The sequence below is a fragment of the Monodelphis domestica genome, chromosome 8 (assembly GCF_027887165.1).
Source record: "Monodelphis domestica isolate mMonDom1 chromosome 8, mMonDom1.pri, whole genome shotgun sequence".
Lineage (NCBI taxonomy): Eukaryota > Metazoa > Chordata > Mammalia > Didelphimorphia > Didelphidae > Monodelphis > Monodelphis domestica.
In genome coordinates, this window is record NC_077234.1 from 228,644,524 (window position 1) to 228,669,330 (window position 24,807).

Below are 24,807 nucleotides of genomic sequence, written 5' to 3' on the forward strand. Positions count from 1 at the left end.
TTAGAGTTTTTCATGTATAAATATGTCTCATTTTTCACAGAGAATATTGTCTTGAGAAGAATCCCTGGAAAATTCATTATATGGTGCTATTGATTCTTGAATCCAATAGTTCACTAAGATTTTTACTCACTGAAATGGTTTTGATGAAGTTGTAAACTTAAGGATTTAGTTATCCATATTATTATGACATAATTTAGAAAGTTCATAGGCAGAAGTGGAGTGTTTTGTTGAATGTTTATCCTCTTTTTCTGTAGCTGCTTTTCTATCAGATTTGCAACTAAAATATTTTTAATATGAAAAAATTAATGGAATATTGTCTTCTTGGTTAGAAGAAATAGTTAAATTATACTTTTACTATAAAGGAATTTAGAATATCCTTAATATCGATGGATCTAAATAGCCAAGTTTGGCTCTTAACTTTACAAATCTACTTTTTGTGAATGTTAGAATTATGTCAAACTTATTGTTTGTACATGCTGACTAATCTAGGGGTTGAGTTGATATGTATCACAAGTCTGTTTCTTTTAAAACAAAAATATTTTCCTTCTATTTAGCATTTTCTGGATATTCAACAAACACAAAATATGATCCATATCAAATTAAAGCGGAGATTGCAAGTCGTCGTGATAGAGTAAGTAAAACATTCATATTTTTGTGAATAAAACTATCAGGTATGTGTTTCACTTAAATATAATGATTCCATTCAACTCTTCATTGACAATGAAAGATTTTTCTATTAAATGATGGGCTGTATACTACTTTTAAGCTTTTGTTTCAATCATTTTGCCTGATGTTTTAATTCTGTTTAACATTTAAGCATTATTTAAAAATTCATATCACATGGATGTAATAATATAATAATCATGGGAAACAAGGACTAGGAAATATTTTTCATTATTTCATTCATTTTAGACTATTAATGAATTAGGTTTTGCCTTCAGTTTATTCAAGCAGGATAAGATTACTTAATTAAAAAAAAACTTGAGGTTATTACATTCTCTTTGAAATTGGATATAAGATTGTATTCACCTTCTTTATTAAGTAATAGAAGGAGGAATTACATTTTTAAAACCTTGTTCATCTTTTCAGAATTAGCAGCCATTCAATTTCTGTGATGGATTACATCCCTGTGAAATTAAACTGTTTGAGAGGTATGGACATCATTACTCCATCAGTGCCTGTTGTCATTTAATTAGTAGGGTTGTCATTTCATCAGTGACTTAGAACAGTTTGGTTTTCTCTTTTCATAAGACATTTACATTAGCCAGCCCATGACTGATTGTCTTTTGTAAGAAATGAAGATAGTAGAAATATTCATCTTTAGCTTGTTTGAATGATCAAAAAGAAAATGTATATTTTGTTTTTAGCTTTCCAGACTAAAACGAGAGCTGACACAGATGAAGCAAGAATTGCAGCACAAAGAGAAGGGAGTGGAGACACTGCAAGAGTGAGTGGAAGAGTTAAATATATATGTATATCTATGGAGGGAGAGAGAGAGAGAGAGAGAGAGAGAGAGAGAGAGAGAGAGAGAGAGAGAGAGAGAGAGAGAGAGAGAGAGAGAGAGATTATTGATCTTTTTTAGATGCTTTAGGTAGACAGCATTTGTTGTTGTTCAGTCATTTCAGTTTTGTCCTATTCTTCATAACCTTATTTGGAGTTTTCTTTCTTTCTTTCTTTCTTTCTTTCTTTCTTTCTTTCTTTCTTTCTTTCTTTCTTTCTTTCTTTCTTTCTTTCTTTCTTTCTTTCTTTCTTTCTTTCTTTCTTTCTTTCTTTCTTTCTTTCTTTCTTTCTTTCTTTCTTTCTTTCTTTCTTTCTTTCTTTCTTTCTTTCTTTCTTTCTTTCTTTCTTTCTTTCTTTCTTTCTTTCTTTCTTTCTTCCTTCCTTCCTCCCTTCCTCCCTTCCTCCCTTCCTCCCTTCCTCCCTTCCTCCCTTCCTCCCTTCCTCCCTTCCTCCCTTCCTCCCTTCCTCCCTCCCATCTTTGGCTAGGCAATGGGGGTTAAGTGACTTGCCCAGAGTCACACAGCTGAGAAGTGTCTGAGGCCAGATTTGAACCTAAGACATCCTGTCTCCAGGTCTGGCTCTCAATCCACTGAGCTACCCAGCTACCCTCTGGAGTTTTCTTGATAAAGGTGCTAGAATGGTTTGCTACTTTTTTCTCCAACTCATTTTAAAGATGAAGAAACTGAGGCAAATGGAGTTAAGTGACTTGCCCAAGATCACATAGTAAGTGTCTGAGGTCAGGTTTGAACTTGGAAAGAATCTTGACTTCAGGTTCAGCACTATCCACTGTACCACCCAGATGCTCCCTGAAGACAACAGAGGACTTAGTTACTATTTTTTACCGAGGCCAAACATTTTTAATTTCTGCTTAGCTTTTTGAAATGGAAAAACAAACTTTTTCTGTGTTTCAAAACTGTTTCCTAGTCTTTCCCTCTTTATTGAAAACAAGAAATCCTGAAACATCTCTTACTCAGAAGTTGAGTAAATTCTTTACTTTTTCAAGGAGCATTAACTCAGTGAACAATTCTAGTGGTTGACTGAAACCCTTGATGACCTAAAGTCATTAATGTGAACTTCTGCAAGAATGAGTTCAGTCCACCCCCCTTTTTTACTGATATAACTACTAGTTCTCACCTAAGCATTTAAAAGAAAAAGCAATTTCATTTTAAAGTTCAAATCCTTCTCTCCCTTACCCCATTGAGAAAGCAAGAAAAACGAAACCTGTTACAAACATGTATAATTGAGCAAAACAAATTCCATCATTGATCATGTTTAACACCCCAAACTAACCAAATAGCCTAAATATGCAATTTGTTACCTCTCTATCTTCACTTGAACATTCAAAAGATTTCATTTTTGCAAAGTGAACCTACTACTATTATTCTTCTATTTTAGTGCTTATAGGTAGCCAAGAAATAAATATTTAGCATTTTTAATAGCTTTCCTTTGCTTTTCCTACAGACGGGTATTTTTTATAATGGACAAATTGCTAGAAATAAGTTTACTTTTCTTAAACATATGCCATTTTATCTGACTTGAGAGTATTCAAATGCTGACTCAAAAAGACTTGCTTATTTCCTTTCATCCATTTTTCTTTTGCACTCTGCTTAGTTTTAATTTCTGAATGAAGAAGGCCCAGAGAGGTGAAGAAATTAAAAGCAGAAGCTACAAACAGAACTCTGTATTCTGAACTGTAGTTTAATCCTTTTTCCACTTTATATAATTATGGGAGTAGCATTCTAGAGGTGGATGGGACCAAAGAAGCCATCTAGTCCAACCCTCCTTTTAGAAATGAGTATGACCCATGAAGAATAAGTGACTTTTTCAAGGCCATATGTAGATATTAAGACAGGGTGGAATTTCAACCCAAGTCATTTGGCTCCAAAGCTAGTGTTTTTGGTTTTTTCCATTGTACCATACTGCCCCTTTTTATGCAAGAAATAGTTGCTATTGTGTGCATGTTTCATTAGCCCATCTTTTCTGGTTTTAAATAAGGGGTTTAGTTCAAATTTCACTGGACCTAGATAATGTAGCATGATTTTGTTGAACACACCAGTTTGACCTTTTAAACTTTGTCATTTCAGTCATATCAATTTTGCTTGAGTTTTAAGGGAAAAAAGTGAATTGTTTTATGATGCCTCTTTATTTGATCATACTCTACATTAATCATTTAATCTAGAATTAAAAACTATACAATCCTGAATATTGTGACCTCTAAAATATAATGCAAAAAGTCATTTGCTCTTTGACAAATTGGGTAAATAAACTGATAAAAGAAAGAAGACTTTAGGGAAAGGGAAGTATAGTGAATGCCTGGGTATCTCCATGTTTACTCAAACAAGGAAGGAAAATACAGGAGGAACTCAGGAAACTAAAACTGGAATGCATAAGGAAAATAAAATACAAAAGCACCTGGGAGTATTATCAATTAGTAATGGAAACTTACCTCTACATTTATGTGGAACTAAAATTTTTCTCATTTGTCAGAAATGGTCTTTCTTCCCTCTAATATGAGGAGGTTATCTGAATATGTCAATCCCCAGGAATATTATATACACATCCCTCCCATTACTCCATTGGCTGAGAAGTGGCACACACAAGGAGCTCAAAAATGGGACAACACTCACCTTAGCCAAATAAAACTGCAGGGACACAGCCTTTCTTCTTTTAACTGATTTGGAGGCTAAGATGCCTTGAGAACCAGTGTTTGATTTGGAGTTGGCTTGTCATCCACACTCCATTAACATTAAATTTTCACTGCACATGTTCTATGTTGCCCAACCACAAAGGAGGAAGAGGAAATATTGGTTGTGATTACACCCTTTTAGTCCTTTGCACATGGTAGATAATCTTTTCATCTCCTGAGTTATTCAGCCCGAGAGAATTAATGTAGTTAAATGATTTTGTGTTGTGATATCCAAGTTTCTGGTGCCATTTTCTGTATGAGCTAACCTACTAAGAAGAGTTAATGTTACAGTCTGGCTCTGATATGTTTTTCTGTTGAGAATTTTAAAACTAATGGTAATTAAATCTTTATCCAAAACTTTTAAAAGAGAAACTCCATCTTTAGAGAATTGTCTATAAGATCAAAGACTGAACAAGCTGATGTACTTTCTCGTTGAATCTTTTGCCCTCCTCCAAATTTCTGATAGCTCTGATTCCATATCCAGCGGCAATTTAAAGAAAGGACCTTTAATTTTCCTCCAGAAATTTTTCTGCTGTTTTGGCTTCCCAGAATATCCAGTGTATTCTTTTCCAGAGTGCCTCACTAAGAGTTTGGCTGGTTACAGTATTTTAACCTCAACTTGTTTATCTTGGTTAGATTTCCTTGCTGGCACCAGATCCTTCATTCCTCTTGGGCATAAGTGAGGGGAAAAAAGAATATTTTGTAATTTTTTTAAAAGAGGATCTTTTTTTAGAGAGGTGGCATAGTGAATTTTATTTTCAGGTAATGATAGAATAATTTTTTTAAGAGTAGCTTACAGTTGGCTCTTTTGATAAAGATGTAATTTTTCAAGAACTCCTCCCACACATGTACACTGGGGAAATGAATGAAGTCAGAATTAATTTCACTTAAAGGCATTGTTACTAGCCCAAGATAAGCAGGCAAGTGACTTTTTTTCACTTGGAAATATTGGACATTTAGTATTTGAGTCAAATTAATGTTGAATATTCATTTATTTTTTTGCCTGTGAGTGAGGGTAAATTTGTGAAAGATTACATTCATATCAAAAGAAAAAGCTGGAAGAGACTTTAAAAATTACTCCATTATTTCCTGAAAGAAAATAGAATGTACTGTTATTGAGTCTAATTACATGGTGGACAAAAATTTGTTTCTCTTGGTAGGTCTACTAGTTGGTGAGTCAGTCAGAAATTTACTAAGTGTTTACTATGTGAATGATGTTGTATTAAGTGTTGTAGTATCTTCAAAGCAAATGTAGTATCTACCCTCAAGTAGCTTACTTTCTAATAATTGATTGTCTGCCATTTTTTGGTAGTGGTAGGGAACTTGTAATTTATTTTTCTTTTTCATTTGAATACCCATGGAGACACAGAGGCATTTATTACCTTTATTCTCACTTAAAAATTTACAAGTCTTAACTTCTGACAGTTTTTTTTTTCCATTGTCACTAATGATTTGTTTGCATTTACTATGAAACATAGTCTTGTGTTTTATAAAAGCATTTTTAAAGTCCTTTTATAAAAGCATTTTTAAATCCTTTTAATATTTATTATAGTAATCGCCCTCATTGATGTATTCTATCATTTTTTTTCCCAAACTACTTCTTAGGGTATTTTAGGGAAGTTTAAACTGGATCTATGATAACTGAGTTTGTGTGTGTCTATGTATATATGTAAATTTTGGGAATTAGTGGTGATGACCATAAAGCTTTAAATCACCTAAAGAAAAGTGAAAATGTAATTTAGAAGCTTCTAGGTTATTTTCCCCTATGATGTCCTTTATATATCATATATCATATCATATCATATCATATCATATCATATCATATCATATCATATAAGGATAGCTAAAAAAATCAGCAAGCGTTTATTAAAGTGTTCACTGTATTCTAGGCAAATGGCTGGGTGTTGAGAACTCCATTCACTTCAGTACAACAGACATTGATTCATCATTATAGGTAGCATCTACATGTATTTTAAGATTTTAAAGCATATTACATATTTTTGATTATCATGCAAACATCATAAGAGAGGTGCTATTATTATCCTCATATTACAGATGAAGAAATTGAGGCTAAGAGGTATTAAATATTTTGCTCATGGCCTACAATACAGCTAGTAAGTGTCTGGTTTAAGGCAATAATATTTGTACTCTTCGTTGTTGTTTTAGAGGTCATTCCCAACTCATTGTGACTCCATTTGGGATTTTCTTAGCAAAGTAGAATGGTTGCCATATCCTTTGACAAATGAGGAAATGGAGGCAAACAAGGTTTAGTGATTTGCCCAGAGTCATACAGCTAGTAAGTGTCTGAGACTGGATTTGAATTTAGGAAGATGAGTCTTCCTGACTTCAGGTCTGGCACTCTATCCACTGTTCCACTTAGCTGCCTGGTATCCAAATAGCACAATTCTTTTTTCTTTCCATCATGGAGTCAATACTGTGTATTGGCTCCAAGGCAGAAGAGTGGTAAGGACTAGGCAATGAGGGTTAAGTGACTTTCCCAGGGTCACACAGCTGGGAAGTGTCTGAGGTCAGATTTGAACCCAGGACCTCCCATCTCTGGGCCTGACTCTCAATGCACTGAGCTATCCAGCTGCCCCCCTAAATAGCACAATTCTTAAAGGAAATTTCAGAAAATCTTTTAGATGTAGAAAACTAACAAAATATTTGGTTAAATTATTTCTTGCAAACAACAAAGAAAACTAGAAGCAATATTTCTTCAGAAACTTAGAGAAGTGAGAAAAATAGTTACCGACTAATGATTTCATGGGACTGTGCCAGCCCCAAAATTCCTAGTCCAGGAGAAAAGGAACTGCTTTAGTTTAGCACATTAGTCATTGGCAGAGTCTAGAAATGAGAGCTGTGGTGTGGGCCCTTTTAGTTCTTTTGCATGCTCTTTTGATCCGAGGGCCAGTGCCCAAAATGTAGTTGTACACAGTGCTTGACATTCCTGCCTTTGAAGATAGCTGAACAGTAGAGCTCTTTCAATTGTCACTGTGTCTAGGTTGGGTGTGTGCCTTTCAGCAAGCAGGAGTTATACCTAGGTTGGAAGATATCAGAGAAATCTCTTTTAAATGGGCAGGGCAGCCTCCTTCCCCTGAATTAAACTGCCTGCCTGAATCTTTTCCTGGTTTTCCTGCTTTTTTTATTTTATTTTTTTGGGTGGTGAGGTGCTGGGTATTTTAGAAGATTCTTGCATTTCCTTGAATACCAGAAAGTGTCAATTTGCTCCCAGTGAGAAGGGAGTGGACAGATCAAGAGCCAGTGGATATTCTATAATGGTTGGATAAAAATGGATATGGTTCTCTTTAAAAAGAAATGTCCTGGTTTAATTTGGAACCTGTGTCTAGCCTATGAACTAGTCTTTAAAAAATGGCTGCCTTTGTTTTTTTGAGTGACTAGGGCAGTTAGGTGTTACAGTGGATAGAGTAGTGCCAGGCCTGGAATCAGGAAGACATCTTCCTCAATGCAAATATGACCTGAGACATGTAGTTGTATGATCCTGGCAAAGGCATTTAACCCTGTTTGCCTCAGTTTCTTCATTTGTAAAATGAGCAGGAGAAGGAAATGGAAAACCATTGCAGTATCTTTGCCATGAAAAGAGCAGATTTGGTGATAAAGAGTCGGACACACCTGAAACAAATGAACAACATCTTGGGCTTTTATAGAACCTTGATTTCCAATAGCTTTATCTTTCTTCCTTTACCCCAGAGCCTTATATCAAAGAATTTTTAAAGAAAGAGAAGGAAAAAAGGCAGTAAATTTTTTAGCTAAACTACTCAACACACTAGTCAAGTTCAATAATGTGTACATACACACATATGAGATATATGTATGCATGTGTGTATATGTTTATATAGTGCTTTATATATTTTTATCCACTTCTGAAAAGTAGAAAGAAATAGACATTCTTGAACATTCTTCAACTCTCACTCTTTGGGGACAAAGTTGCTTATTATAATCACAAAAAATTCAGTTTATTTTTTATTGTTATACTTTACATTTTTATTGTTGTAGTCATTATGGGTATCATTTTCCTAGTTTGCATTTATTTAATTCCTTTTTTCCCCTTGCCTGCCTGTATTTTTCATAGACATGATTTTTTACAGCATAGTTCCATCACATTCATGTTTCCAAATTTCTTCCATCGTTCCTGAATTGATGGGCATTTTCTTTTTTTATGAGTTAGTCTTGACTGTTACTTAAGCCTCATCAATAATACTTTTTATCATTTTCATACCTTATTTTTATTGTTATTCTTAAGACTCACATTTGCGGTTTCATTGATTTAGGGATTTTGGTGAGAGAATTCCCTTTTTCACTGCAAATCAGAATCTTTTTAATAACTTAGATTCTTGCAGAGTTTTCCTGTTTTTTTGAATGGATTAAGTAATTTGCCAAGGGCCACCTAACTTATGTGTCAGAAGCAGAACTTAAAATCAGGTATTCCTGATACATGGTAATTTACTCCAATATCCCCATTACATACAGATATAAGCTGATTCCTAACTCTAAGGTCTCTTCTCTATTTACTACTCCTTATTCTTCCTCAGTAACATCAATCAACTCATATCTGTATGTAATGGCTGATTATTGACTCATATTTAAGGCTTTCTTTGAATTAGCATCAGGAATTGGTGCTATGATATTGCCGAGATGGAGAAAAACTCCTTCAGTTTCAGAACAGAATGTGAATGTCAGCTCTTAGAATAGGCATAGATTAAAATATATCACATTCGGCACAGACTCATGAGAAAACACCAGTCAGAAGCAATATTCTGATAACAGGAAAACATACAGAAGTGGTGCCCAGACAAAAAGGGCATTGTTGCTGCTTGTGGGACAGGTCTTGCTGCAAAACTGGCTTTCCAAACAGTACCTGCTGTTGATAGAAGGCTTGCAGGAAGCTTTCTGTGGTTAACTCAAGGCCCCCTGCCAGGGCTGGTGATGTAAAAGGCAGGAGTTTTAACAAAACTTTCCATTCTTTTTGGATATAATCTGTAGCATTAAATGGGAATGAGCTTATAGACCTGACAGCATTTTCCTTCAAGAAGTGGGAGTTCAGAAGACTCTTTAGGCATTAGTAGTGTCCCTCCTGATGGGATTCTCTTGACATTTTAAATCGTACCAACCATAAAGCACACTGGGGAGAGAAGGGAGGTAGGTGACATGAAATTTCTAAAGAGTTGTTTCAGTTTTATTTTTTCAATTATTTGAATGATAGACTTCCTTTCTCTTTAATGCATTTCACAGAAAGTGGAAACATTAACAAAAATTAAAGTTTACATGATAAAGAAACATCTAGCAACCACAAAAAATTTATTTTATTTGAAACTGTCATTGATTTCTGATTTTTGACAACAGATGTTTCTGGGTTCTGGAACTTGGCCACAAATATGCATCCTGACTGTGATGTAGTGTCTGGCTGTCAGCAGAAAGTTAAGGGTAATGAGGGTACAAAATAAATTATTGGTCAAAAGATGCTCGAATGAATGGAATAATTAAAGGATAAGATTTGGAAAAATCAGGGATTGCTTGTGTACTCTGATATTAAACACTACCCTGTGAGCTGCATATTAGTCTAATTTTATATTCTATGTTAGAGGTCATGACTGTACAATAATTCTCAATATGGGTGAATTTTGGAATATTCATACTTCTGTATTCCCAATGAGATGATGTAAATTGAAGCCCTAATTATATATGACATTTTTTCCATATAATTTTATTATGGCTAAAAACCTAACAAAATTACTTCCATAAGAGTTTTTTTTTTAACCTTTCCTGAGTCAATAATGTATTCCAAGGCAGAAGAGTGGTAAGCCTTAGGCAATGAGGGTTAAGTGACTTGCCCAGGGTTACCCAGCTAGAAAGTGGCTAAATTCAGATTTGAATCCAGGACTTCCATCTTTAGGCCTGGCTCTCAACGTACTGAGCCACATAGCTGCTCCCAGATATGAATTTTAAAGAATTAACTTAGTTATTTTTGTAAATTAAAAGTGACTTTTGAAAAGATAAAAGAAGAGAAACTAACTAAAAAAAGATGATGGTCTTTTTATGGTCAAGAATTCTGCTAAATTTCTAATTTACCACTTTACATTGTTGTCCATAAAGTAGCTGCTTTCTGTTTACATTGTTGTAGTCATTGTGTACATTGTTTTCTTTGCTCTGCTTTATTCCTTTGTGTTGTTTCTTTTTCTATGTTTCTTTGTATTTATCACTCAATAGGCTCTTATTTACAAGCGAAACAGGTGATCCTTATGGTTAGCATTAACTTCAGCTGTTATTCTATATTGATTATTGTCATTTTGACTCTTTTGAGTATTTTAGTTGAAATGTTGATAGCGTTTTTTTACCTTCTTAAATCAGTGAAAGTTTAAAGTTATTTCTGTAAAGACACACGAACATATTCTATTAGAGAAGCTTCTATTTACATTTTTGAGTTGCAAAAGAGCTCATATATACAATCTCATTTGATCTTCCAAAGAACCATATGATAAGTTCATTCACATTAAAAAGCATTTCTTAAGTGACTACTGTATGGAAGACACTGTGCTATTTGAGATAGAGATAACACTGGAATACTTCCTGCCCTCATGGAGTTTTATATTCTACCAGTGGAAGAATATGTAGCTAGTTCAAATATCACTATGTTCACTTTACCAATAAGTAAACTGAGGCTTAATTATAATGAGAAATTAAACTGATACAGAGCTGGTAAGGTAGCAGAGCTTAGATCTAAGCCTAGGTCTCTTGTGCATAAGTTAGTTTAGATTTTGAATTAAAAAAATCAAAGCATTTAGGAAGTAAGGGTTAGTGTTTTGTGACTTCCAATCTTATTCCTGTATTGTATTAGAGATATCAGATTCTGTGTATAATATCTAAAATGGGAAAATACATGAATTTTCCTGTTTTATGATTTTATTTATCATGTAGCATATACTATTTCTGTTTTTCTGTAATATGGATTTGTCTCTAAAAGAAAATTTGGTTCTTATACTAAGCTCTGTATATGGTAATAAAATTCATTAATTTTTTTTAATGAGTAAGAGAAAGCATTTAAAAGTCACTAGATAATTTACTACCAAAATGAATTTTGATTAAAATATTTTGTGCTAAATAGTAGTGTGTGTTAGGTTACTTGTGTAAAACTTACTTGAGCTTCAGCTGCTCATTTCAATCTTTAGAGTTAGAACAATCTAGAATCAAAAAAATGGAAGAGAAGTTATTTATATGTATTCCCCTCCTTTTTACAGATGAAGAAATTGAGGCCCACAGAGATTGAATTGCCCAAAATCACATACGCCATTAATTAATGGCAGAGCTGGGGATGGAATCTAAACCTTCTGCCTCTTTGTTCACAGTGCATGTTTCTGGATGCCATATTTCAGCTTGTCACAATCTCAGAATTTCATTAAATAGAGTTTTGTGCAATTTGTGGCTGGTGAGAGTGAACAAAAGAGGCAGAATGGAAGTTGGTATTGCATTTGAGATTCAGGATTTAAGGAGGTAGTGGTCAACTTGCTATATGGAGAAAAGGCTGGATATATGAGATAATGTAAGTGAAAATGTTTTGGAAAAAATCTCATCTGCTGCATAAATATAGGATGAGAAGGTATTAGAAAATGTCCCTTTTTTCATATCCTATTTTGTGTGGGTGGGAAGTGGTATTAGTAAATAACCTGAGAGATAACCTCAAAATAAGAGAAAAGGACACTCTTTGCTATCCTTTTAAATATTTGGACAGAGAAGTGTTTCATTTTCACTTTTCCCTCTAGCTAGGTAGCACAATGGATAGAACTCTTAAGACTGGAGTAAAGAAGCCAGCAGTTCAAATCCAGTCTTTGACATTTACTAGCTCTGTAGACCTGATTGCTAATTAACTATGTAACTCTAGTTGAGTCACCTACCCACCATCTGCCTCAATTTTCTCAACTCTAAAATGAGGCTAATAACAGTACCTATTTGCTATTGTGAGGCTTTTTTTTTTTTGAGAATTAAATAATATAGTACTTGTAAATCACTTAGTGCAGTACCTGGTACATAGTAGATGCTTAATAAATGCTTTTCCCCTTCCTTTAAAGATTGATTGTGTCAACATGGAAATCTAGAGATCCCCAGTTTATTTAGTTGGGAGGTAGAAACCCCAGGTTTTGACCTTGTTACAGGAGAGTTTCCCCCTGAGGGAAGGTCCTACTTCACCAGACAATAGACATCCACTTCACAGTGGGAGGTAGACCCCATCCGAAGTCAAGTAACTCTTTTGTCTCCAGTAGCCTCACCCAGTATATAACACCCTCCTTCTGAGGATTGAACCTTCCGCTTTGGAGACTGATGCGCTACCTACTGTGCCAAAGCTAACATGAATGTCTATTGTCTGGGGAAGTGGGACCTTCCCTCAGGGGGAAACTCCTGTGACAAGGTCAAAACCTGGGGTTTCTACCTCCCAACTAAATAAACTGGGGGTCTCTAGATTTCCACGTTGACAATTTCCATTTTGAACAGTGAGGAAATTCATGTTTCAAAAAGTGATAATTAAGTAAACTTTCCCTATTATAGAGTTATCAGTATGATCTCATCTTTTTAGCATCTTGAGGTATTGCTTAGTTTGTTTCTTTCGAGGGGGCAGGAGCAGCTAGGTACCACAGTGGATAAAGCACAAGGCTTAGAGTTGGGAAGTTCTTGGTTTAAATGTGACTTCAGATACTTCATAGCTGTGTGACTTAGAGCAAGTCACTCAGCCCCATTTGCCTAGCCCTTTCCCTTCTATCCTTGAGTATTTGTTAGGACAGAAAGCATAGGGTAAAAAAAAAAAGAAAAGGAAGCATTATAGAAATTCTAGTGATGCTCAAATGTCTCATTAGTCCCTTTGATACTATAAGTATTTCCTTTGTGCCTAATGATTATAAAATTACAGGATTTTTATTTTCAAAAGTTTAAATGGAGTCCCATTATTGTTTTGCTTTCCTCACCTGTAAAATGGGGATAATAATAGCATCATCTTTGAGGAATTGATGTGAGAACCAAACCATATTAGGCTATTTGTACATGGGTTAGCACAGTGCCTGGCACATATAACTAAATGCTTATTCCCTCTCTCCTTGTGTGTTCTTTTTCCTTGTAATAATATCCCAAATGACTAAGCAGTGGATCCTCTTGCCTAATGGTTCTTAGTGGAAATGGAAACACTGAATCAAATTGTTCTCATTTGGGCTTCTTGAATCCAGAGCAAATGAAAGAAAATAAATCTTTTGAGGATTCTCCCAATAGGGAGCGGTAGAGGCAACAATAGATTATGTCATTTCAGAAACAAGAAAAGGAGTATAGTCAGCCAAGCAAAGTCATATTACCTCCTTTGTATTCAGGAAGGAAGCTATTAAGTATCAAAGATGTTCTGTCAACAAATCCATGCCAATACATTGGTGTGTTATTTAACTGTTCTTTGACTCTATAAAGGTGTTTGATGTCAAAGGGACTTTATAACCTGTGGGTGTTCAATGTCACTGATTTAAGTCTTGTGTTTTCTTTTTTCTTATATATATATATATATATATATATATATATACATACATACATACATATATATGTTTATATAATGATAAGCTATCATTTGGATTTTTTTTAAAACAGGATTGATCGCAAGATGTCAAGTGCTCATACTAATTACAAACTGGATGAAGCCCAGGCTATAATGAGTGAGCTCCGTACCATAAAAAAAGCTATTTGTACAGGCGAGAAAGAAAGGCGGGACCTGATGCAAGTAAGAACATCAGACCATACAACTTTTAAACTTCACACACACTCACTCACTCACTCACTATAATTTCATCTCTTTTGACATATGCAATTTTTTCTTTTCTAGGCATATATCCATTCCTTTTTGGCTTCTGCCTTTTTTTTTTTTGCTGTTTATTTTTTAAAATATCCTTTTCTTAAAAGGAGGATGAATAATATATTCATTCTGGTCTTTTTTCTTGACATTGGATTGGAGTTTTCTTGGTTATAGTCTTGAATGAGCTATTCAATTCAACAAATACTTAAAAAAAACCTATTTAAAGGAAGGGAGAAATTTGGGGAAAGAATTGACACGATTGAAGACATGGAGATTAGACAATGCAAGGCAGTTTCGAGATATCTGCAGAATAGTGAGAAACATTTGGAGTATAGGATAGTAATGTGAGACACAGCCAGGAAAGTAGGGTAGAGCCTGATGATAGAGAGCTTTGAATGCTTAACTACCATACGGCTTTCTTAGAGGCATGGGAAAGTGTCAAGACCATTTTAAATGGATGATCCCATTTGTCTTTTCTATTTCTAGTACCCATCATCATATCTTTTTTTACCTAGCTGCCTTTCAGAGATACTTAGCATTATTATCTTCAGAAGACAATTATCCTCTCTAAATCAATTAAAGAAGAATCTTTAAATCACTCTTTAGTCTGTATGTTTACTGAGGCATCAAACTTCAATTCAAATTAGTTTGTTAAGCATCTGCCTTGTGCAAAGTATTTTGCTACGTATGCCATAGAAATTCAAGGATGAAATTACTTTCCTGGTCTTAGAGTAGCTTACACTCTGGTAGCAAATAAGACAAAGGCACTGGATAAGTAAAATACAAATGATAACACAGTGAGTAAACAGGATATATAAAGTCAAGGTAGCATGAGAGATGTCAGTGAAAGGAGAGAAATTTTGATTTATCGGCCAACTTACTTGCATCTTTTCAAAACTAAGTTGTTGCATAGCTCTGACTCTTGGAAAACTTGTCTGAGGAATTAAAATTGGAGGCAGTAAACAGGTGACTGTGAGCAGACTGCAGTATATGACAAGTATACCACCTTGATGGAAATTTTATTAAAGGATCTTATATAAATCTTTAGTAAATGGATCTCATATGGGAAATGCAAGACAGAGAGATAGAACATTTTTTAAATACTTAAAATGTTTTATTTCACTGTGCTAAGTACTAGGGATACAAATAAAAGCAAGTAAGATGGTCTCTGCCTTGAAGGGGCTTATGTTCTGATCTGGAAAAGCAACACAAAAAGGGATACTGGAAAGTGTGGAAATGATGGAGAGAACAGTGCCTGTTTGGGAGCACGTAGAGGAGAGTGCAGGAAGTTGCCTGAGCCCCAACAGGATAAGGTACAAAGCTCACCTCTCAGAGCTAAGAGAACTAGGGGTATTTTAAGTTTCTAGTGGGGTAGAGGATAGTGGATGGGAGCTCCAGAGTGAAAGATGGAGGGGAATTTGCCCCAAGTTGTACAGCAGCTTTTATCTTGGGAAAATAAAAGCTTACCTATCAGAGCCTTGGGATGGGATAGAAATGAAGAAGGTGTAGTGTCACATGGCAAGAGTGAAGAAAAACAGGGTTGAGTTCTGTTGTTCCACTGATATCTTCTTAGTCTCAAGACAGAGCAAGTAGTTCCCCCTACTCCCCATGATCCCTAGTACATTGGCTCAGTCCTAAATAGTTATATGATGGTAGAATATAGACAAGCATCACAAAGGATAAACAGGAAAGCATAATTCAATCTGCACAATTTGAAGAAATCTTTATATCACAGGTCATTTTGAACATTCTGAGCTATTGAGGACTGCTACTGATAGAATTTTTAGAGTTGAAAATAGGAATTAAAAGATTGTCTAGTCCAGCTCCTGCATTTTACAAGGATCCAAAGACCATATATCTTGACTATAAAAACCCGCTAACAAATCCTGTTGATGATGGATTAACATCATTAACTACACATAACAATAAAAGAAACACAAAATAAAAAATAGACATTTATATGATAATTTATGAGTGTTTGGGCACTCTGAATTCACTGAAAAACAGCATGGCATAATGGATAGAGAGCTAATGTGGATATTAAGAATACTCAAGTTTTTACGTTCTGCTTCTCATAATTTCTTTGTTATCTTGAGGAAGCCATTTAACTTTCAGTGCTCTAAGCAACTCCCTAAGACTTTACAGAGAAAGTACTGCTCAGAATTTCCTCAACTGAGTATTCCCTATAATAAAAGCTAGTAATTTATAGTGCATGTTAAGGTTTTCAAAGCACTGTACATCTAATCTTATTTGAATCTCACAGCCCTTGATGTAGGTGCTATCATGATGTCCATTTTGTTGGCTGAGATAGTTTAAATAATTTGCCCAAGGTTACACAGCTCATCTGAGGCAAAATTTTAACTCAGATCTTCCCAATTATCAGTTCTATCATTCTTACCCATTCTACTACCTAGCTACTAATGAAATTTATAAATTGGAAATGTTTATTGGTATTATGCCTCTAAAGACATAAGTCCATTTCCTATCCTATACAATAGTCTATATTGTGTCATTTAATCTTCCTAACCCCTCTGAGATAGAAAGAATAATAATAACAATAATAATAATAATATGGAAATGGAGATTCAGATTCAGTGACCTGTCAAAGGTCATAAAGCTGATAAATAATAAATAAGGAACAAAATCCTGAATCTTTTGACTTCCAAGTCCAGTGTGTTCTCCATCTTTGTGATGCTATATTAGAAAGGCAGAGCTTTTAGATTTGCTATTTTTCCTTTCCTTGAAGTCCCCTGGAAACAACAAGAGAAATTCCTGTAGATTTAAGTGACCTTTTCCCTCTACACACTGGACCTAGAGAGGAGTACATGAACCAAACAGTTTCTCCTGGCCATCTTAATTGTGGAAATTCCATTACTCCTTTATGAGTAATAACCCAAGGCATCTTGGAACTATTGGCTTCTGGAGAGGGTCATACTCTTCCTTAAACCATGTGATAGTTTTTGTGCAGAGTAGCTTCTGTATTTGATAGATTACATTAATGTAGTGGGCTTAAGATCTCTATCTCAAGAACCAAATCTCAGAAAATGGGAGAAAGTCAAGCTTTTTATTTTTAATTTAATTGTGAATAGAGGATACTAGTGGTTTCTCCTGAATGCCAGAATACATATTTACTTTTTATTTCTGGCATATGTGAAGTCATATGAAAATATTTTTATGCCACACAGAATTATAACTGAAAAATCAGGTCAAGAAATTAAGTGAACTTAGCCTGAGTTGACAGGAGACATGTGCTAAGTATACTACTAGCTCCAAATATTTTATTTGACTTCAGAAGTCTTTTTCAGCTTTTGTGTAGTTTATTTATAATAGGTGGTATAGTGGATAGAGCACTATTTCAGGAGTCAGGAAGACCTAAATTCAAATGTGGCCTTATGCACTTACTATCTGTGTGAGTCTACATAGGTTGCTTTATTTCTTTTTGCCTTAGTTTCCTAATCTGTAAAATGCTGATTGTAACATTTACTTTCCAAGGTTATGAGGATCAAATGAGTTAAAATTTGTAAAGTGCTTAATGAAGTGCCTGGCATATAGTATGGACTATAAAATAAATGTTAGCTTTTTCAGTGGTGGCCAACTCTCATTGACTGCATTTGGGGTTTTTTGTGGCAAAGATAAACTCAGGAAGATGAGTCTTCCTCACTCTAGGCTGTTGTTCTAATCCCCTGCACCACCTAGGTGCCCAAAATACTAGCAATATTATTGTCTTCATAATCATCACTTAGAAAGACTCTAAAGACTCAAGAGTTTCAGTTTGACTTATGGACAGTTAGGATATCTTAGTTTAGGTGTTTATTTCTTTGCATTACAAAAAAAAATATTTTTAAAACAAAGGTAGAAAAAATGGTAGAATTGGTTATAAAGTTGAAATACCTTCAACCAACAAATTTTTGCAGAAGGGCTCTTAGACTCAGATGTGCAATGGAAAGAATTCTATCTCTAGACTCAAAAGATCTGGGATTGCTAATTATATTACCTGAGGCAATCAAACAACCAACAAGTTTTTATTAAAAGTTCCTACAATTGGGCAAGCTAGGTGGCTCATTGGATTGAGAGTCAGGCCTATAGACCAGAGGTTCTAGATTTAAATGTAGCCTCAGATACTCCCTAGCTGTGTGACTCTGGGGAAGTTACTTACCCTTATTGCCTAGCCCTTTCCATTTTTCTACCTTAGAATCAATATACCTTATTGATTCTAAAATGGAAGGTAAAAGTCCCTACAATGTAACGCACTTTGTTTGGTGCTGGGGCACAAATGTAATGAATGGGGCAGTCCTTATTGACAAGCTGTCTCTTAACCCCTTTCAGACTGAGTATCCTTATCTGTAGCATGAAGGGAGTGGACTAGATGACCCTCTGAGGTTCCCTTTAAGCTCTGAAACTCTTAATTCCTTAATCTGTAAAATAATCACGATAACTTGATATTTTACTCTTGGCAATTCTCTTCAACCTGCTGAGACTCAATTTCCTCCTTTTTGCTGTGAGAAAGAGGGACTATATTTGATGTCCTTAACTTTTTTATGCATGTCATGAACTCTTGTCAAGGGAAACCTATGGAATGCTGAATGATGCTTTTTTAAAAAAATAAAGTAAAATACAGAGGATTACAAAGTAAATCAACTATTCTGAAATAAAGATACACTTTTTTTTCTGATCAAAGTTCACAGATTCCCCCTAAAATCTATCTATAGTTCTAGGTTAAGAATCTCTGGATTAGATGACTTTTAAGGTACTTTCCAGCTTAAATATTGATGATAGTGATGATGATGATGATGATGATATTTACATAGCATTTACTATGTCCCAGACAGTGTGCTGTAAGCACTTTACAATTATTATCTCATTTGATCCTTTACTATAACCTTGGGAGGCAGGTGCTATTATTATCTCCACTTTGTAGACTTGGAAACAGCCAAACAGGTGAAAGCAACTTGCCCAGTATCAAAATAGAATGTAAATGTATAATACTGGATTTGAATTCAGGTCTTCCTGACCCCAGATTTTATTCTCTGGATTCTCAAAAATACTTTAAGTTCCTGAAAAAGTACCTCTCTTAGAAGTAAATTTCATCCTGTACTCTGGGCAAGGGAGGGAAGAAGTCTGGAGGGTGAGCAAGGAATACATTTAGTCTTTTTTATTTTTTAAATCCTTTTATTCCATCTTAAAGAGTCAATACTCTGCCTTGATTCCAAGGCTGAAGAGTTGCTAAGGGCTAGGCAATGGAAGTTGTGACTTGCCTAGTCATAGAAAGTGTCTCGGGCCAGATTTGAACTTAGGACTTCTGGTCTTTAGACATGGTTGTCAACCCACTGTGCCACCAAGCTGCACCCCCACCCCCTTATATCTTAATGATAAAAATTGTAGCATGATGGTTGACTGTCACTAGAAAAATTACTGGCTTGAAATTGACATCTGCTCTCATAGACTTTGTGTGTGTGTGTGTGTGTGTGTTTCTTCCATTTCAGAGCCTGGCTAAACTTACGGATGGTTTCAGGAATAGCTGTTGTATTTCAGACTCTCTGCAAGATTTGTCTCATAATTATGGTCCACTTGGCGGTTCTTGTTTACCTCAACAATACTGTGACGCTGGCTCTCAGACTGACATCATTGGAGAGGTATGCTGGCTGACAGAGATGAAAAGAGTTTGTGGAGAGGGGGAGAAAAGGGCTGCTTTTATGTTGCCCAGATTTATTGTTTCATTTCCCATTTTAATTTAAAAAATATTTGGGGCTGTGTATGAATATATAGAAATGTGTATGTATACATATCAGTGTATGCACACAATATGAAGGCTAAAAATACCATTTCCTTTGTTTCTCTATCAAATATGAGAGTGGAGGTATATAAATGAGATGCTTGGGATTTTTGTGCTTATGACTGAGATGTCTAAAGGTTGCTGAGTTTTTCTTGTCAATGGTGTAATTTACATTGTACGAATTATGACTTCTGTCATTGCTGATTGGACTTTGGTGACATCCATTTCCTCCTAAATATCTACATTAAAAAAAAACAAAATAGAGTCCAGTTTTCTTCTTTTTTAAAGCCACACTTTTAGTTTCAGTGGGTTAGGTGAGGTTTCGTCACTGGTGAGGAAACTTCTTCCATGAATGCTATTAGTTCATCCCCTGCTTTGCAATTTTAGAAGTCTTTTTTTTTTTTAAACCCTTACCTTCTGTCTCGGAGTCAATACTGTGTATTGGCTCCAAGGCAGAAGAGTGGTAAGGGCTAGGCAATGGGGGTCAAGTGACTTGCCCAGGGTCACACAGCTAGGAAGTGGCTGAGGCCAGATTTGAACCTAGGACCTCCCATCTCTAGGCCTGGTTCTCAATCCACTGAGCTAACCAGCTGCCCCCTAGAAGTCTTTAATTATTTTTAAGTGTTGTCCCCAGCTACTGTGTGTTTTAAGTAGCCTGCACATGGTCACAAAGCTTGTATATATTGGAGACAGTACTTGAACCCAGGTCTTTTCTTTGAGACCAGTTTCCTATTCATGACATACTACATATTACCTCTTACACATTCAAAATCTATTTGAATTGAAATTATTTTTGCTTAAGAAGATTGGGAAAATTTCAAGTACTTCCTGTTGAAGATAAAGGTGTGCTATGAATTCAGAGTGAGATTTATTGCTATAGCTATTGTTCAATCATTTTCAAGCCTTTTTGACCCTTTGGGGGTTTTCTTACAAAGGTATTAGGGTGATTTTAACATTTATTTATCCAGCTCATTTCACAGATGGGGAAAGTGGGGCAAGTGATTTGCCCAAGTTCATACAGCTAGTATCTGAGGACAGATTTTTAACTCAGGAAGATGAGACTTTCAATTGCACCTACTGTAGCTATTGATAAGTACAATATTTTTATCTTAAGAAAAGGAAAAGAAATTAAGTCTGTTTTACTTCTTAGAAGAACATATTAGATTATAAACTCCTTCATTAGATTGTAAATTCTTTGAGATTAGGGACTGTCTTGTCTTTTTTGTGTCCCTAGCATATATTAGTGCCCATTACATTCCTCTCTCTAGCTACTTTAATAAATGTTTATTAATGGTCCTATTGAATTTATAGGATTAAAACCAGATTGTTTTGAGGAGTTTGAGAGATCTGATAATGATGAAATAGAGTAATTAGAGTCTTTTTGTGAGGAAAATAAAACACCCAGATTATTCCTCCCTAGCACTCCCAACCAACTATTGTCAAACTCCTTACTTTTGTGAATAGCAGATTGCTTTTGATTTGTGACTTTTGGCAGTGGCTTCTCTTCTGGGCTTAAGATTTCCTATACATAAAAATCAGAAAGTTGTCTCATCTAAAAGTCCTAAAAATATAATTTCAGAAGTCATGCACTAAAGGTGCTGACACCTTATGTCTATTGGCTATTTCTGTTTCTGGTTCAGATACTTTACAATGACTTTGTAATCTTAAAAGTTCAGAGTTCAGATTTCATACTTAACAGCTGGAGAGAGCTAGCAGGAATCAGGACAGTAATTCCTGACTTTAAAATCAGAGGGTATGGATTCAAATTCTACCTTTGTTAGACCTTAGACAAATCAGTTAACCTATGTGGACCTCATTTTCCTCATCTATAAAATGAAGAAGTTGTACTAAATGAACAGTGAAAGCCTTCAGGTCTTTTGATTTTAGTTCTCATAATTCTATGACTAGGCTAGTGTTTTATAGCCAAATAGAACAAGGATCATTAATGGGATTCTGTTAAGGAATGGCAAAGTAATATTGGAATAAGGGCAGATAAATGGTGCAGTGCAATCAGGAAGTTCATGAGTTCAAATCCAACCTCTGATACTTACAGCTGTGTGACCTTGGGTACCCTGTTTGCTTCAGTTTCCTCATCCATAAAATGAACTAGAAAAGGAAATGGCAAATAACTTGGCAAGAAAATCCCAAATGATTTCATGAAGAGTTGGACATAACTAAAAAATGACTGATCAACAAAAATGGATAGTAATGGATATAGGATCTGATCAGAGCTGACTCTTCATATCATGACTACCATTATTCACTTTTCTGTACATCTTAGTATTGAGTTTGCATTTCTGCTAATATTACTACTACTACTACTACTACTACTACTACTACTACTACTACTACTACTACTACTACTACTACTACTACTACTACAGCCACAATGATGACTACTACTACTAGCATTCCCACCACTGCCACTACTCTTTCTTTAACTATTATTATTGCTATTACTACTCTTCTCATTAGATTGTGAATTCCCTGAGGGGAAAGACTGTCTTTTGTCTCTTTTGTATCTTTGACTCTTAACAGAGTGCCTCTCATATAGAAGACCTCTTTAATAAATGTTTATTGACTGACTGATGATGATTACTACTACTATATGCCTATGATTTCATTGGTCTAGGAAATTCTCTTTCATGTGTGTATGATTCTAATGACAATAACTTTAAAAGTTTAACTATGTTGTTGATTATGTTTAGCATTGAGCATGCATTTTTATTAAATATATAAACATATGCTTATACACACCAAGTCAGCAAGCACATTTGTTAAGCATCTGCTTATATTTTATACACTATATTAAGTGCTGCCCATACTAGAAAAGATAAAAACAGCTCCTATGTTAAAAAAAAACCTTATAATCTAATGAGACAACACATAAACATATACAAACAAGATGTGTATGTGTTTGTATATGTTTAAATTGGATTTTCTCTCAGAGGGAAGACAACATTAAGGGTTATCAGGGAAGGTTTCTCACAAAAGGTGAAATTTTTGCTGAGATGAAGAAAGCCAGGAAGGTAAGAGGCAAAGATGATGGAGAGAATTCCAGGTTTGGAGCATAACCAGTGAAAAATTTCAGAATCAGTAGGTGATCTTGTACCAGGATGAGCAATGAGGTCTGTGCCACTGGATTTTTTGAGTAAACTGAGAGGAGTAGTGAAAGACTGAAAAAGGTAGGAGAAAGCCAATTTATAAAGGCATTTCATGGAAAACAAGATTTTAATTTTGAACATGGAGGTAATCGGGAGTCTTTGAGTGGAGGGGGTTAAACTAGTTTAAGGAAATAAACAGTAATAGAGAAGTTAGGATGAATGTTGAGTTGAGTTTAAGGACATTTCTATAGGACATCTTCTTCAAGATTTCTAATGAGCAGTTGGAGATACATGATTTTGATCTGGGTGGTAAATATATCTGAGAATAATCTTCCTAGAAATGATCATTGGATTCCTGAGACCTGATGACATTTCAAGTAAAATGGTAAAGAGAAGGGAAGAGGGCTAAGGACAGACCCCTGGTCTCGGGGTTTCCTTACTAGCCATAAGACAAGGCTTGCGTGTGTGTGTGTGTGTGTGTGTGTGTGTGTGTGTGTGTGAGAGAGAGAGAGAGAGAGAGAGAGAGAGAGAGAGAGAGAGAGAGAGAGAGAGAGAGAGAGAAAGAGAGAGAGAGGGAGAGAGAGGGAGAGAGAGGGAGAGGGAGGGAGGGAGAGAGAAGAGAGAGAGAGGGAGGGAGAGAGAAGAGAGAGAGAGGGAGGGAGAGAGGGAGAGAGAGAGAGAGAAACAGAGACAGAGAGATCTTGTAGATCTTTAGGCTGTTCTCTTAAATGAGTATTATGATCTGGGAGTTCCCTATGTCAATGAAATCATAGGTCAAATCCTTATGCCAATGAATTGAACATATTTTCACCTAAGTCATTCCTTATATTCTATTCATATGATTTGATTTTCTTCTCTAAGGGTGCTACTCTGTGTTAGTGTATGTTGGAACATTGTAATTTTTAAAAATTGTTCAATTTACAGTTTTTTGAGTTCTGATTTTTATTCTTATATTCTCATTATCTCCCTCATCTGTAGTCATAGAAAATATATTGTTTTTCCATAAAACCAGTCATTTACAAATAGAGTGTGTGGCATTGGACCTGGTCTTTTTCCTGAGCCTCCGATTATTACAGAATATCTTTTCCACTTAATTTGTCACACTAACATATAATTCAGTAAAATAGTTGATAATTTAACATTCAATTATCTCTGACTTTTATTATTTGCACTTGTATCTTTGGATTCCATTTAATCCTGGGTCAAAACTGATTTTATTTATTTTTTAACACTTTCATAGAAGTTTTCTAGAAAAAGATTTAGGACATTTAGCTGATGAATAACAACCATATCTTTTGATGGAAAACTATTCTTTTACTAAGTCTATTTGAAAGATTTTTTTAAAATGTTATTATTTGGGTCAGAAATTTTAGATGAATCTTATATTATCAAGTTTAGTCACTAATATGTTGTCTTCTCCCCTTCAACTTTTTGCCTTCTTTCCATTTCTTAAAGTTTGGCTTTGATGATAAAACAAGACTTGTAGACAGAGTTCGACTTAATTGGCAGTATGAAGAGGCCAAAAAGAGGTAGGATATACCATTAAAAGAATTTTACTTGTCTAATTTAAATTTTATTGATGGTGAATAAAGGGCTTTAGTGACATTTTGCTATTAATTTAAAATAATATTAAAATTTGCCTATTTTTGATAATGATGAAATGAAGTCATGATGAAAATGAATATATGAAATATCCCTTGCCATTCCTTTCCTCTCCTCCCTCAAGCTTTGTTTGGCTCTTTCATGTTATGAATAGCAAACTAATTTTGAAAAAGTTTCTTAAACTACCCAGCTGGGTAACAAAATCCTTTGACTTATAAGTGTATTTTTATCATGATTCTAACTCATGATTAGCTATGCCATTGATAGGAAGCAGTGACAAATGTACTACAAATCAGTGTACCTATCAAAATCA

General features: G+C 35.0%; 1 protein-coding gene across 1 annotated transcript in view; it reads left to right on the top strand.

Annotated features, from left to right (window-relative positions):
• Window positions 1-24,807, top strand: part of WWC3 (WWC family member 3) — a 208,851-nt gene that overhangs the window by 112,203 nt on the left and 71,841 nt on the right. The window contains exons 4-8 of the mRNA XM_007500942.3: window positions 555-631; window positions 1,368-1,447; window positions 13,814-13,943; window positions 19,499-19,648; window positions 24,348-24,421. Of these exons, the coding sequence (XP_007501004.2) occupies window positions 555-631; window positions 1,368-1,447; window positions 13,814-13,943; window positions 19,499-19,648; window positions 24,348-24,421 (511 nt within the window). The remainder of the gene's footprint in view (window positions 1-554; window positions 632-1,367; window positions 1,448-13,813; window positions 13,944-19,498; window positions 19,649-24,347; window positions 24,422-24,807) is intronic.